Here is a 16,602-nt window from a genome sequence, read left to right on the forward strand (position 1 = left end):
AACCAGCAGTATAAAAATACAACTCACCAGTGAAAAGAGCCTGTCTAGTTAACTCAGCATGTGTTCCTTCAGCATTTACACTTCTGCACTGCCTGAAAACCCTGTTGTCAGATGAGGAGTTACTCTTTAGTTTTGCGCTCACCAGGGTTTCATGACGTATGAATCTCTTAGCAGGGCATCAGTGGGCTGGGTGCCGACGGCCCACGCTGTGCTTATTGTCCTGTCCTTGTCTTTAAAGTGTAGTGTCTACGTAACTCACTTGTTCATAAAGCCTTGGGAACCCTCCCAGAGGGGCACTGACAAAAATCATGTAACGTGTTCCGTTTTCATTAACTAATTTATTTTGTCAATGATTTCAGAGACAGTTTGGAGAGCTTTCTGTTTCTGCTCCAATAAGAGTTAATGATGCTGGGAAAGGGCTAACTGTAGGATATATGCAGCATTTAGTGTGAGCCTTTAGGGCTCTCATTCCACCTAAGTAATAGGCTGAAGAAGGATGCTGGCTGCTGCCCATGTGCGAAGGACTCAGTCCTGCTGGATCTGTATGCTAGGGTATATTTCTGAAGGAGCACTAACAGGATGCAGGTATGACTCCCCAAGGGTTGATTTTTTGTTTCCAGGAGCAGAAGGGGGGAAGAGATGCAGGATAATTAAGAAACAGCCTCTTTGGCAGGTATCCCTTTCCCTTACCCTAACCGTAAGAGAATATTTCTTTTGGCTCACAGGAAGAGGAGTGTCCTTGGTTAAAGAAGTTCTTTGACAGGAGTATTGACCTTCAGTCAGCTAATTCCTCTAAGGACATCTGAGACAGAGATGGTGATGATTGTTTGGGTGATAATAGGCCAAAAAGAAAGTACAAACAAACCTCACAGTACACGCACAAATGCCTGCTTGTCGCCTCCTGCAAATAGCCTGTGCGATGCTGCCAGGCAGGAGAGAGCTGAGAGACGTAAAAAATGATAGCCTTCAGTTGCCTTCTTCAGGTGGCACGTCCAAACAGCAGGGATGTCCATGCTCCCGAGTGTGGAATGCAGACTGGCACTGCATGGGGAAATTCCCTTCTGACACCAGAGCCAAGCTGGCAGGTGATACGCAGCCTGGGGGCGCGCAAGGAAGGCAGACTGCAAGCTGTGTTAATGAACCAAGATGGGCAGCTGGAGGAATGGCCCGCGAGGTCTGGTTTATGTCATCTGAACGGTCTATGCCAAAAGTGAAAAGTGCAGCTATTCACTTTGTGACAGAATCAACAGCTTCTGCAACAAAGTGTTTCCCCGCTAATTTAATGACCAAATTCTTCCTCCCAGCTAGTTTTCGATATCCTGAGGCACTGCGGTTATTACGACATTTGCACGTTCCAGCTTGGAACCGCTGTTTGTGAATACCCCTGAGTCAGCAGCCTGACAGGTCATGCTAACCCTGCTCTTCACTCGTACGGATTTGATCAGCCAGCAAAGTTTATTGCATGCAGCTGAAAGCCTTCAATCTCTTCTATTCGTGGAAGGAAAAGAGTAATGTGCCATCCCCATATTGGCACCATATGGGGTCTGCTCAGCCCCCAGCTGCTTCAGCTCTTTCCAGCAGCCCTGCAGCGCTATATTGTATGTGTTCTCTGCAGAGCGTTGCCTGACCCTGCTCAGCCTTCACAGCACAGGCCTGGAGGGAAAGAAATTAGAGGGGTGAATTGCAGCAAATCTAAGAAGAATATAAGGAGTATTCCAAAACCAAAGGTACTCCCCATTCACTATATGACAGAGAAGCCAGGGAGATAGTTTCAAAAAGACTTGCACAGATTTTATGAAAAATTTCCTGTGAATAACGTGATTAGGTTATGCTTTAGGCTTTTCAGACTTATGTTTTAATCATAAAAAAACTTTTATTGCCATTTAACCATTTCAGACATGTGCCAACACACAGCATGTGCACTAACAAACGTGCTGCTTTAACTTATTTATAGGCTTGGAGGTAATGTTTTGAACTCTGCCTCTGCAAGGTTTGGCAATGAAGGCTATGACACTTGCATGATGGGAAGAATTGTTGCCAAGTTGGGTAACTTCTGACAAGTATAAACACAGCTCTGCTTTCTGTAAACTAGATTTCAAATCATATTGCTGTTCCTGATGAAGAGACAGTCCTGACATTTAAATATTCTGTCTTTCTGATTAGCTATTAAGCCTTCTCTGTGCTGGTTTGCGTTGAGTGAGCCTGTAAAGATCATAGAGCAAGGGAGCAGCAAACGCCATGGGATGGGATGGGATGGGATGGGATGGGATGGGTGCCCCAGGAGCTTTACCTGGGTCTGGCTGTCTCTCTGTCACAAATATAGCCCAGATTTGTTGTTTCTAAGAGTTGTCACCGCTGAAAGGTCTGTGTTAGCCAACGTGAAATGGGTTTGCTGAGATCAGCCCAGGTTTGCCTGCCCAGTTCTCCATGGACTCATGTTTACACCCCGAACTGGCATTGCAGATGTCCCAACTGGTGTATTTGTAGGCAAGTTCAGGAGAAGCCAGAACTTTGCTGTACAGTGCACAATGACCTTTCCTTTCTCTCGTAATGAAGACATGTCCAGGCTGGTATTTGTGTGTGCTGGTGGGGTAGTAAGCGAAGGAAAATTCTTCTTGTAATAAGCTGCACTTGAGTGTTACAGTTTCCTGTATAACACCTTTCTGTAATGCCATTCAAATCAAAATTATGCCAGGAATAAAATCATTGCCTGTAAAACCTGGAATATTAAATTGACCAAATTCAGTCCTGACGTAAGTGAATTCCCATTGCGCTCAATGGGAAATAAACCTGGATTTAGCCCATTTTGTTTTGCAGGTTTCACGGGCAGGGCTGATTTGGTAATAGCGGCACTTCTCCAACAGCTGTGACTGGAAAAGTTGCAGTGTATCTTCCAGATCAAGGCAATCACGTGATTCGGTTATGCAGACTACCAGGCTGGGCTCCAAGAAACCCAAGTCCTGGCTGAGCTCTGCCAGTGATTTTTGGTTGATCAGCTCATCCTTTGTCCTTCCATCTGACATATTTATATCATAAGTTTTGGGGAGATATCAAGTCTGTGATTATATGTTTGGAGAGTATCCAATGTCTCAGTAGCCAGTATTGTTTCAGTTTTTTCTTGTCACTGTAATTGAGTATGATACGGTAGATGTATTTCCTGCGTAGGTAGAATGCTCTGAAAATACCTGTGCTTATAAAAACTGATGTCACTTTTTGCACCATGAATTTGAGCTGTTGTGAAGCGCAGTTATACTGCAGTTAGGAAGTAGTGGGACTTCAGGAAAAAAAACTTGCCAGTAAGCACGGGGAAAGAGAAGCGAGGAGGTGGGAGTAGTTTCGGTTGCCAAAAGGAAAACCCTCTTCTGCAAATCTAGGTATGCCAAGGACTAGGAGCAGTTCTGCCTTAATGCCTTCCTCTGCTGGGGTAGGACTGCTCTCTCTGGTGTTGGTCTTGTCTCTATTTAAATTACCCAGATGAGAATGATTTTGTAGGAGTGCAAAAGCAGCCCTGCGTGGAGCTGACCTTTGGGTCCTCCAGCCCAGCTCCCGGCCATCCTGTTCCCAGCGGTGGCCACTACCAAATGATTTGAAGGAAAGTGCAAAGACTAAACCATCAATGATTTGCAATATAACTTCCTTTTGGTCAAGTCTCATCCTCCCCTTTAACAAATATTAGCAAAAGCTCTGAAGCGTTGTTATTTTCCCTCACCTTTCCCCACCCAAAACCCTTCTAAACAATTATGTTGGGATTAACTATGATGTTATTATGTAGAACCCAAATTGTATCTTCCTTAAAGGAATCTTTGTCATAGTTTCCTTTTGAAGAGTGTTGCCCAGGCTAATGGATGCAGCTATTAGAATGATTTTTCTTCTGTCTGGGCTACATTTTCCTTACCAGTAGCCTTTTCATCTGAATAATACAGCCTTTTTTCAATTTAAAATGAATTTAGCTTTGGCTAAAATTTTGCAATAGTGTGCTCGTATACACCCATCTACCTACGCGCTGCCGCTACTGAAATCTCTAATCTAATGTTATTCCTAGGCCCTGTTTGCCAATTTTCTTTCAACCTGTTTTTTGTTGTTGTTAGTTTTGATTTAAAGCAGAGGTGATGATGGGCATTTGATTTTTGCAGCATTGCGCCTGGTCCCAGAGGTGACCTTCTCCGCTTGCGCGGCATGTAGCCCAAGCCACGGGATTGCTGCGTTTCGCAGGATGCCTAAGAGGAAGATCAAAATGGGGTTCACCTGAGGCAGCATTAGCCTCCAGATAAGAGCATGCCTTCACGCATTCCTCTTCCCTGATGCTTTGGCACACGTGATTATTAAAAAAAGAAATGGGCAGGGCTGGGTGTGGGCAGAAAAGAGACATGTCTCAGAAGAAGTGAGTCTGAGTCTCAACGTGTTATCAAGGCACTTAGCGACGGCGGAGCCCTCTTTTTGGTATCCTGCCATTAGGCAAGACTGGTAGGACTGAGTGCCCTTGTACTCCCTATTATACAAGAAATGCTAGGTTGCTGCTAACAGGAACAGCCGAAAGGATGAACGTTTCTGCCCAAGGACAGGGCAGATCTTTTTAAATAATATCTCATTCCTACCTTTGGCTAATTTGTTTCATCAGGAGCTGCCTAGTCCAGTGGGATTTTTTGTTCCAGTTTCCCCTGTGAAGGATAGGTGGGGTTCACTGAAAATGAGATATAAATGTTGTTAAATTAGTGCTAGGCAGTGAGTGAGCTGAAAGATGTTATTTGGCATCCAGAGTTGCTTTGGCCCGTCTTTACAGGATATTCCTTTACCCCATGCTCCAGGCTGCCGATGAGCCAAGGAGAAGGTATTTCTGCAGTCCTTAGGGAGAGACAGGAGAAGACTGTGATAAATGGGCTTTGGACAGATTTGAACATGAGAACATGATTGGGCAGAGCAGAAGAGCCCTATGTACAGTGTCCAGTTAATTTTGATTTTTAATCTTAACTTCTTAGATAACGGGTGAGATTAACAATGGAATTTGGACTAGAAGTGCCATGTAACAGACTGATTGCTTGAAATATCTAGCCGTGTCTGTCGTAAGAGAATTAAATAAGCTGATCTGCTTCATTTCTTGCTGATTCATCTGGCCTGGGTAAGGGAAAGTTGTGCTCTCGAGAGGACCTGGGGCATGGGATTATGTGTTCTTTGGTTAATATTGCAGAAACTCTGAGAAAGGGATGAGATTTCAGTAAATGTGAGAGCAGACAGTGCACGCAAACAGGTTTTTCCCTTGCACATGTTGCTATTTCAGAGGGCTGATTCATGACGACGGAAAGGGAGACCATAGGATGCAGCACAGAGCACCCTGGGTCTGATGAACGGCAGGGCATTTCTGCTGTGGCAGTGAGCCACGTTCGCCTGGGTGCAGTCATGGACTGGCATTTCTATTCCTGATTCGATGGGTCTTCTTTTCAAGCTCGCAGTGCGGGCTCCGTGTGCCCATGTCTATCTGTAGGCAGAAACTGTGAAAAACGAGAGAATCTGATCAAACAGTCCTGCATGGGCTCGGCAAACCATACCGGTGTCGCAGGGCAAGGGCTTGCAGCTGCCCATCAGTGATTAGAAAGTTCTGCCTGCGTTTCCATGAACGCTCCTGCTGCTGGAGATGTGGAACTCAATGGGAAAAATCAGTTTGCTCTGCATGGCAGTTTGGCACAGGACTTCTGAGAACACCAACCTGTTGCCTTTAACAAAATGTGCGGAAGATGCAGGAGTGGGAGTCATTAAGGTAACAGCTGATGCTGTAAAGCCACATGTGACTGCTCTTACATATTGGCTTGACTCATGCCCATCGTTTCTACCTTTGGTCTGTGGAAAGGGATTGGGGGGAGGTTCAAGTAAAGTCAGTAAGCCCAGCTTATTGAAGAAATTACTTAACATTGTGTCAGAAATGCTACATCTTTCTCTTCTGTAATTCCCAGGGTTTTCAAAGCTCCCTTTTAAATGTGGGTGCAACTTCTCCTTCCTTTTTATTTTTCTGCTTCCTCTGATTATTATTTTTTCCTCCCCCTCTACCTCACTCTCGATATTTCCAGTAAAACCAGGAGGGACATGATTGTTTTTGTTTAACAACTTCAACTTGAGCAGAATATTCCATTGCCAGCGTTTCCTGGTCTGTGTGCAATGGAAATCTATCCATGGGCTCCTATTAATGAGGTTCTGCATGCCAACCCCAAGACCAGCATAGGACAGCACATGTTTTAGGAACACATTAAAGCAATATTTTGAACTTTGAAGCCAGCGGTTTCAAAAAGGGGGAATGATGGAGAGGAACTAATTGAGATCCGGATTCTGGGGAGGGGTTGGTTTTTTTCCCCGACCTCATTTTATTCTTCCCAGTAGTTGAGAGTGCGCCATGGCTTGCTCCGCTCAGGACCAGAGGGAGTGCGGCATGAACATCCCTCCTGGGAAATGACTGTGAAGGTGTCGCAGTGGAGTCACGTGCCAGTAGTAGGGTTCCTGCCGTGCGAAGCCCTGCTAGTTGATGCATTTCAGAGATGCAGGACAGATGGGGTGGTCCCTGTCTCCCTCTGACACCATGGAGCAGATACAGCTACCTGGTGGTTTGCCAGCCTGCTGTATCCACCACGTGAGGTCACGAGAAGGGGAAAGGGTGCTGGGCTAGACCATGAGCATGGGGAGAGAAAGGCCCAGCTGCAGCACAACTTGGGGAAAAAGCTGATGCTGTGAGTGTCGCATCCCAAGCATGGTCTGCGTTTTTTAGAACTTCTCTTTCAACATTACCATGAGCGGAGTTTTTCTTTGGGGCCAGCTTCGAGCCTGCTGTAAACAAGTTGCCAAACTTTCAGTTACGTTCCATCTCCTTTCCCCTAGATTCAAATGGTTTTCTATGGCCCACAGAAACAGTATAAAAATCATTCCTGTGTTTTTCTACATTGTTAAAAAACGTTCTTTAAGCTCTTGGTAACTTGGGACTTGGGGTCCACCACTGCTCTTCTGTGTGCAGTAAGAAACAGGCTCACGCTGATGATTTTGGTGTAAACTCTCCCAGTATCTGAAGGGCTTTTCTTTTTTTGAAATAATTTTGTGTCTTGTTTGGAAAGGTTGATTAAGAGTGTGCCCAGACTTCTTGGGGAGGATTTCTGTGAATAGCAAATGAATTAATCCATTTGGATTTCACCAAAGATTTTTACAGATGGCTTTAAAATATATTTAAAATGTTTATTTAAAATCCAAGTCAAATGATTTTAACAAACTGTCTCAAGATAGAAGAAACTGACTTTTTGGAGTAACTGTATTATTTATTCTTTGTATTGCAGTAGCACCTAGAGAACCCTATTGTGCTAGATGCGGTACAAACATACAACAGAGATGGTCCCTGCCCATGTGAGCTTACAGTCTTCAGCCTAGGCTCTGCATCATCCTGCTGCTGGATTACCCATGCGTTCATTCTCCTTACACACATCTGCCATCCTAGCCAAGCTCTCCTGGGGCAAGGAGTTCAAACCTGCAGGTTTGATTTCCTCATTACCCCCAACAGAGAAAAGATCACGTAGGAGGGAAGTTTCAGAAAGCTGAACAACTTGCCCTTTCCTGATGCACATTTCTCGAACTGACTGAGTCTTCACATGCTGTAGATACCAAGCCTGTGGCCAAGCCATGTGGGCTTCCTGAGATCACTGTTGCTCCTCAAAGAGCTGTGGTTTCCTTGTTCCCAGTGTCCTCAGGCAGACAGAGGTGTTTGGATAAAAGGAAGCCTTTTCAGTGGTTTTATTTTATATTCTTTTTTTAAAACAAAGTTTTGTTTTTGTTTAGCCTTTTAATTTTTCATTCTCATTCAATACCTTCCCACAGTTGCTGCCATATAGAGCAAGGGGAAAGGATATGGTAAAAAGCAAACATCACACATGCACGCCGTCAATCATCAAAGTATCAAAAACAAAGCTTGCAAGACCACAAACTTGTATAAATGTGAAAAAAAAAAAAAGGACACTGACTAAACACATCAGGTCATATTGTCCCTTTGGGTAGCTTTAACTTAGGGTGGAAGAAACTCCACCGCTTTTTGAGCTTGTCTCCTGCAGTCACTGTCCCATCCTTTTCCTCCTCCTCTCTCAGCTCTCAGGTACAGCTGAGATTTGTTTCCTCTAATTCACAGAGCCTTAAAGAGACAGTTCCAGGGAGGGATGAACTTAAGTTGGTTCATGCATGCTAAAGTTATGAGGTCTTAGGGGCAAGAGAAGAAGCCAAAGGATAATTTCCTTAGAGCTGTCTTGTTTCCATCTCTTAATGGCACGGACTGGCTCCTACAGGCTGGGGAGGTGATGGGATCACGTGAATGAAGAGGAAGGGGCAACCTCCCTGTCTACGCTTGCTTTTTTTTGGCAGATCCCATTTGCTCTGTCTTTTCTGTCCTCAAAAGAGCAAGGGAGCTCTGCTGTACTTGTTTGCAGTGGTGTGGAAGTAATGGGGTGTGAGAAACAAACCCACAGCAAAAATCTAATTGAAAATAACAAACATGTAAGCCTGAGAAAAGGAGAAGAGAGGTCTGGACCTTGGCAAAGAGAAAAAAGCTAAATTGTGATTCCCAGTGTGTGCTAGAACCTAGTTTTGGTTGAAGCCATATGGCTTGTGAATAGTACTGGTAGAAGCAGAGCAACTGGCAATTTGAAACTGTGTTAGCAGAGAGGAAGGACAGCTCTTTCTACTGAGGTGCTTATAATTTCTTATCCCCCCAGAAATAAATAAATAAATATCCTGAAGCTGTGTGTCACTGGTGCAGCTCAGCAGAGCTGTCTCTGAACCCCAGTCAAGGAGACACACCGTGCCTACCCTGCATCTCGCAAGGCAAGGGCAATGTCAGAGAACAGCACTTTGAAAACACAAGCCAAATACAAAGTACTCTCAGACCAAATCCCTCTGCCCACAAGTACAGTTGGTTTTCTGATTACTCGGTTGTAAAGGTTTTATTACAAAGTTCCTTCTGAGATGAGGAGGATGGAAAAAAATGGGATGAGTGCTCCGTGGCTCAAGCTCAATATTCAGAATCTCTGATTAGAGCTATCAAGGAAGAAGGGCTCCTTCCAAAAAGTCTCCTATCCACCACCTATGGCACAGCGTGCATCTCTGGGAGATATACAAGCTGCTACCAACGCACTTTGAGGTTACGATGCCCAGCCCCCGTATAGCTAAGGAAAAAAGAAAATATCCTATACACTATAGAGGTGGGCCCACATGCTGTCATCTGAGTCCCAACTACCCCAGAAGTCTGGGGGAGCTTGGATGTGGACTCTTGTGTGACTTGTTACAGGGACAGGTTCAAGCAAGTACTATCTGAATGAGGAACCAAATCCAAATTCCCACAGATTTTTGGCTGCCATTTGGCTGGGAGCCTTTATTCTATCTCTAATTCCACAAAAGAAAAAGAAACAAAAAACAGTAAAAGGTGCTTTTAAAATACCATGAGGAGAGAAACTGCCATGAAAATAAATAGCGAAAATAACAATGTTAACATTTCTGGTGTCACAGCAACTCTGAAATTCAAGTAGTGTGCACATGCCTATAGCACTTTCTCACAGCCACTATTGGCGCGGCCTGAGGTTCAGAGCTCAGATTGTGACCCACTGTTCACCAAAACAACCAGCTCCTCCCTGGTGCTGGAATGGATTTAGAGAGAAGGGGAGAGGAAAGATGGATGCAATCTCTGCTGATAATCAGGTCTTTACTGTGCCCACCTGATGCCATGCTTTAGCAGGACAAAAACACATCAAAGTTCTCTTATTTCTGTCCCTCTGACTGTCGTGACTGAGACATAATGGCCATGCCTCAGAGTTGGAAAGGGTATTGCTTCAGATAGTCACCCATCCGCCTGGGCAGAGGGAGCTGGTCCACTTCGGCTGTTGACTTGTTAATCTGTAGCCGGCACAGGTGTTGTAGACTGGGGATGTTGTCTTTGCGGCTGAGCGGCCGGATGAGTTTCAAGTGTACTGCAGCTGCTGCCATCTCTTTTTGCATGGGAGGTAGAGGAGATGGAGGTGGGTAAGGAGCCTCATTCTTGCTTTCCATTGTGCAGGACATGACATAATGCTGGATAAGACTGACCACATCTGGGAAGGCCAGGATGCGAGGTTTGGACAAGTAGTTTGAGTCTAGCCGGAACTTGCTGTCAGTGTATTCAATGCGCACATTGGTGGGACCTCGATTTGTCTTGACAGAGAGTGTGAACAGGTAGCTAGGGTGGGTGCTGTCCCGTACCAGAAAGGTGCCCTCAGGCATCTTTTGGAGATGCTGCTTGGCCTCGCTGGCAGTGATAGATCCCCAGTACCAACCTGGAAAAGCATCCCAGAAAGAACTTTTTAGGGAAAGAATGTATCAAGGAATTGGCAGCATATTTAGGGAAGTCTTGAAGCCCACTGAGTACAGGACCCGGGCTTTGTAAGACCTTCAAAAAAGAAGGCAATGTCAAGTTCTAAGGGTTTTCTACTTATGTTCATCATTGCTCTGCTGGACTTGGGATGGGAAAGCCTACTTTTGTAGCTATTGAAGTTTACAGAGAAAGAGGAGCCTTTTCTCATTTCTTTCTAATTCAGCTATAAAAGACAAAGCATTTGCATATGCTAGTATTAAGTTACTTCATAATGCAAGTGCTGAGTTTGTGGAGACTGAAATCCACATTGCATCGACAGCAATCAGCTGTGACTGTGCTAGAACTGGGTTCCTATCTGAAGTGGGATTTGGAGATTCTTGTTGGATCTGGATTGCAGAGTTGGCTCCCTGCAGCCTCCTGACCCACGACTTTGTGCTCAGGGGTAGAGCCTTACCAGATTCGCGCAGATAGGAGAAGGTTTTTGCAATGCAGAGAAGGTCTTCTTCGGGGTCTCGCATCTGAGGTGGGTTGCTGTCTGGAACAGGCACTGCAAAGGCAGGTGCAGACTCTTCCTGGAAGGCTGTTACTGGGAGAGGCTGCATGATCTGCTCGGACAAATCCACCGCAATGCCCCTGAGTGACAGCCTCCTGATCTTCTCGTCCGCCAGCAAAGGATGAGGTCTGAAACAAAGGGCATACTGTGCTATTTTTCCTTGCCCTGAAAGAGGTTGCAACATCTGTTCAGTGCATGCTACATCATGCTACAATGTTATGTTCTATAAGCAGACCCTTGATATAATTATATCTCAAATAGAGAGACAGGCAAGGGGGAAAAAATTACACAGCTAAAGATGAGTCTTCAGAAACAGGGAAAGACAAGTGGCCTTTTTCACCTTGGAAAAGATGGGCTATCTTGCAATTTAGCTCAATTGTAAGCCTGACCTCTTTAGATGTTGCCTTTCAACACGTAGTTTCAGAGGCAGTAAGGTTCATAATGACATTCCAGCTTTGCTTATGTCATTATGAAGTTGGAGTATTTCTTTTTCTGTCAGTGGGTTAGTCATTTACAGCAATATAATCAGGAGCAGAATCAGGAATAGCTTGGGTTTTGTCCTACCTGCGTTCTACTAAAGGTTGACTTGATCTTAAATATGCCTATTAGGGCTAAGGGTGAGCTGATCTTGTAGTAGAATAATGTGAATTCTTGTTTTAGCCAGCCCTCTGAAACCCTAGCATTCAAGGGCACAAAGGACATCTCAGAGCAACTGTAATCTAGTACTCGTAGTGGTAAGAAGCTCTGCCCATATAGGGCTGCTGTGAACATTATTCCCTCTGTGACCTAAAGAGAGCATTATTGTAGCCATTCAGCATCTAAATGCAAAGTTTCAGGTAGCCTGGGGCTCTTGGGGGCTGTGGGCACCCCTTCTCCATGGTACGGAGCTTCCTAAAGCAAGGCAGGGCTCCTATGGGAGGACGGATGTTGGGGGCAAGGAAAGTCTTCATTCCCAGGCAAGCTCCTGAGCAAAGACATAAGTCTCTGTTGTTTCTTCTAGGCTCTTTGCTTTCATATGCCCTGTACGTGGCATATGTGGCTGTGTCCTGTGTTATCTCCCCCACATCCACTTGCTTGCTTGAGATGTTCTTTCAGGCACTCAAAATAAGAGAATGAGTTTCCAGGGAAATACAACACAGTGCTCAACATGGGACTGTCTGATGGTCAAAGGACCAATTGGAGCTGATGGTGATTACAGGGGCAGCAGCCACCTCCTCCCACATCACTGAAGAGAAAAGCAAAAGGAGACTAAAGTCACAGGCATTTCCCTTCCAACCTGCCTCCTTCTCTGTGTTTTATATAAGCAGTGACACTTTATGGGCATATGTAAACGCGTTGCAAAGTGATCTTTGTCTTATCATAGCTGCACTCTATTCCCCTCAAACAGCTGAGTCACAGATATGGGATGGTGTGCCAGAAGAAGGGATTTTGGAGAAGAGTAGACTAGAGAGAACTTGAAAATGACTTCAGAATGATTTAAGAGCAAGAGACACAATCAGTTCCATGAATCTGCATTTCTAATAAAGCCATGCAGGTTTGGAGTAAGGTTTCTGTAAAGCCATTGGTAACTTTGAATCTACAAAAAGACACTTCTTGCCCATGTAATACAAGGCAAAACCCCACCATTCCACAGGTATTTAGAAAAGAACATTTTTTCTTTTTCTATACGTCAAATTGTTTATCAGAAGGAAGATATCTCTTTGGCAAGCATGGCATTTGATCCTCATTTATTAATTTCTATTTATGGCTGGAAAGCCAAACCTACTAAATCTGATTACTGGCCCTTATCTTCACCAGGCACCCGTGATTACTGGCTTTCACAGAGGAGTGGATCTGAATACACTCTTTTACATGGAGACTGCTGTTGGGAAGCTTTGAATTCTCTTTTAAGCCTCACCTGAGCTAAATTTGTAGGTGCTGAGGACTGTGTTTTTAAAGACATTTAGATGTCTACCTCCTCACATGACTGTCCGCACAAATCTCTAGCTGTCTGCCATGTTGGGGAAAGGAGATTCCCGATTCTCCATTTCTCTCCATTTTGAGCAAGCAGGACTATAAACCAGATCCTCCATTGTACCAAACCTAGTATAACAGTTTGTGCCATCCAAAAGGGGTGTTACACAAGACCGTTGACTGCTGAGGTGCAAATGACTGTGCCAGGTGTTAAATCCTTAAAATCAGTCCTGCACCATCTACTGCCCATTCTCTCCCCCTACAATTAATACTGTAGTCCAAATTCCAAATCTCTCTGAACTTTTTTTCTCCTGGAAAAAATTTATGGTCTACCCCTTGGGGAAAAATCTTGAACATAAAGAAATCTTTTTGTTCCTAGCATGGATTTTTTTTTTTAACCTGCTTTTGAGAGAAAATTTAAGAATTGTCTGGGACTGGAAAGGGATGGCAGAGAGACCAAAGCTACATGCTCCCATTTTAGGCAGAATGTTGTTAACTTCAAAGTCTGAATCACTTCACAATTCGTTCCTCCAAAAGACACATCAACTATTTGAATTTTTAAATATGTTTCTTATCTGGAGCCCCTGTGGGTCTCTGTGAAGCAGAACCTATGTGCTTGAGGAGCCGAGGTTTCCCACCATGCTCACTCACTCCCTGCTGCCCTGCGCTCTCTGCCACCTGGAGCCAAGGGGAGCCCAAACCCCATGCAGTTCTAGTGGAGGTTCTTCTACAGCACCCAGGGGAGACCATCCTTATACTCAAGTTATTTTCCTTCTTTACACCTGCCTCTGGGCCCCTCTCCCCACCCCCGCAAAAAGTCCTAGTGTAGCTGCAGTCCTTAAGGAACGTGGCGAAACAGGAGGGGGATTAACAATTCCTGTAGGCCAGGAGGTGACGGTGTCCTAAACAGCTTCATAAGCAGGTTGAAGAAAAAAGAGCAGCCGCTGTGACCAGAGAGCAGCTCCAAGCACAGGAAGGGGAGAAGGCAGGGGCTGACTACAACTTTTATGGAGATGAGGATGGTCAAAATGAAAGAACATAAGCAAGAGGGATACGAGGAGTTTGCTGGGCTAAGGGTGTGTTGAAAAGGGAGGTTGACATGCAAAAGTCAGCGCTTTAATAGGGGTGAAGTAAGTATTTGAAAATAATTAGAGGTCCTAAGAAAGTGGAGGAGACCTGTGGAGGGTCAGAACCGAACGGAATAATTTGTTAGTAGAACTGCTCTGATGAGGAAGAGAACAAACACAGAAAGTTGGGCATGTCTAGCTGGGAGGCTGCGTGGAGTCTTGAGAGAAACAGCAGCAGAATTTCCCAGTGCGCTGGCAATGAGTGTTTCAAAAAGCCTTGGAAAGCCAAGAAAGTTCAAGAGAGTAGATGTGTTTGGTATCATTTACACTAAATGATACTAGTTACACACTGATACACAGTTACTAAATGATATCCAGTTACTTTGCTGATAAGCCAAGCTCTGTAACACAGTCCAAGTAGTGCAATAAAAAGCATTCAGAGCTGCTCTCCCTCCCATCAGCCAAAACTCCCGTGGGAATTTGGCCTGACTGGGGGGGACAGTGTGGAGTGCAGGAGATATAAAATCCTGGGGGATAATGAAAACTGAGCAGTAAATGGTCATAAAGAAGATATTAGAGACAAATGTCTGCACATCTGGCTGCCTAACAGGTCTTAGTGGGTGCAGGGAGGCGGTAGCTCTGGTGCCTTAGTGCTGGAGGAAAACGGCAGATACGAGTCTCCCACAGCCTAAGTTGAAAACTGAATTTCCTTTGCTGTGGCTATAGGAACTGCCAGCACTAGACTGAAAACAAGAGCAAAAACGAACAAAGGAAAACCCACTTGAGTAGCTGGAAAGTATAGGTAAGCGCGAGCTCTGCTCATCTCTGGAACAGATTGGTGGGGGAAATGGTAAAAATCCCCGTGCTTTAGTCATTTAAAGCGGACAAGGCAAATGCAGCGCTTCTAAGGAAAATCCGCTGAGGGCGGGAGGGGTTGTTAATACTCGCATCATGGCTCAGACTGAAACTAATGGGAGATTACACTGCTACTTCCCAAACACGCAGCATGTGTAAAAACGCTGGATGTATTCCTGCAGTCCAGGTCTTTACACATGTTGATGACCCAGATGTGCTGAACTGACCATGCAGGCACTGAGTGCTCACACCACTACCAGAGAAGGGACTTGGATGTCTCTTTTACCGAAGAGATATTTCTGGGATGTAACTTCCGTAATAATAATAAATTTCTGTATCTGCACCCTATAGCTTGCTATTCTATAATATGCTGTGTATGGGTCTGTCTGTATATATGTGCATACATTTCATCTTACACATAAAAGCAACAGAGAAACAAGAACATGCATATAACCTAAATATTTACTTAAAAATAGCCAAAAACATTTGAACTCCGGGAAAGTTTTTTCCCTGCAAGTAGTTTGTTCCCACTGGGTCATCAGAGCACCCCTCCTGTCTCGGATTTGTATCCCTCCGTGGGGCACATACACGCCGCTGAACAACATGCCCCAAGTTTTGCCTTAGCTAATTTGCACTCCCCGAAGGACCTTGAGTACTGTGTAATTTCTCAGCTAGAGCAGGCATGGAAATCAGGAACATCTTACGCAGGATTTTGGCCGCAAAAATCCCCAAAGCAGCCATACAGGACTCGCAGGCAGAACTCAGCAATCCGCCAGCGCAAACAGCCCCGTTTCGTTACGCTTCGACGCGGCAACGCATGCTAAGCTGAGAAACGACCGCAGCGAAGCTCTGAATTGCAATTACCCAGCCAGGCTTTAAAAGAAGGCAGCATAGGAATCTTACCCCTGAACACACAGGATCATGTCACTCCTGGACCAAGGGAAAAGCATTAAGTCTTCCAGAAGGTGGGGAAATGGTTTCTCCTCTTTTCCTTTCTTTCTTGTCTCCTTTTTCCAGTCTCTACTTCCAGGCTCTGGTCAGGGGTTCACAGTAGGAGCAGGCCAGGGGGTCGCGGGCAGCTCCTGGCCCGCGGCACGCTGCCGTCGGACACGGAGGGAGCGCGGCAGACAGCCGGTCCGAGTGGGACCGCACCGGCTGGCTCGCAGCGTGGGCCAGGACAGCGGGCGCGCTCTCAGGGCTCGCAAATAGAATATGCTCTTGTTCTGCTTTCCAGAAAACAAAAAAAGTTAAAAAAAAATAGCCAGAGAAAAGGGAAACTACTTATACGTAAAAGAGGAACTAATCTTCCAGCAGAGCAATCTCTTAGAAAAAAATATTCAGAGCAGCCTGAAGTGATAATAAATAGCAATAAATAATATCCCCCCGAGTGCACGGGAGAGGAGAGCCGGGAGAGCAGCACCGTGCGCTTCCCCTGCCTCCAGAAGTAATGAAGCTCTGAGGGGGAAAAAAAAAACCACCTACTAAGTAATCTTTTGTTTGCCCCTTTTAATCTGTTCCAGGAAGTGAGGGATTCCTGGAATCGTATTGTAGTCACATCACTCTTCCGATATCAGCCACACACACCCACCCACTCCCCCCCCCCCCCAAAAAAAAAAAAAGACAAAAAAAAGGAAGTATAAATAGACGCGGCCCTAATGGCCGCCCCGCCGCCAGCCCGGCGCTCCGGGGGCCCCCCGCCCCCCAGGGCCGCCCGGGGGCCGCGGGGAGGCGCCGCCGCCGCCGCCGCAGCGCGCGCGCGGAACCGCCTCTGATCCATTTCCAAGAACTTTCCAGGAACGCGGCGCCGCCGCCGCCAATGGGCG

General features: G+C 45.5%; 1 protein-coding gene across 1 annotated transcript; it reads right to left on the reverse strand.

The window, feature by feature from the left end:
- Nucleotides 1-7,185: 7,185 nt before the first annotated feature.
- Nucleotides 7,186-16,351, reverse strand: CISH (cytokine inducible SH2 containing protein). The gene is made up of 4 exons (XM_013951949.2): nucleotides 16,258-16,351; nucleotides 15,683-16,002; nucleotides 10,806-11,032; nucleotides 7,186-10,313 (listed from the first exon to the last, which is right to left on the reverse strand). Exons 2-4 carry the CDS (start codon nucleotides 15,727-15,729, stop codon nucleotides 9,811-9,813), a joined length of 777 nt encoding a protein of 258 aa, XP_013807403.1. The 5' UTR covers nucleotides 15,730-16,002; nucleotides 16,258-16,351; the 3' UTR covers nucleotides 7,186-9,810.
- Between the last annotated feature and the right edge of the window lie 251 nt (nucleotides 16,352-16,602).

The sequence above is a fragment of the Apteryx mantelli genome, chromosome 12, assembly GCF_036417845.1.
Source record: "Apteryx mantelli isolate bAptMan1 chromosome 12, bAptMan1.hap1, whole genome shotgun sequence".
NCBI lineage: Eukaryota > Metazoa > Chordata > Aves > Apterygiformes > Apterygidae > Apteryx > Apteryx mantelli.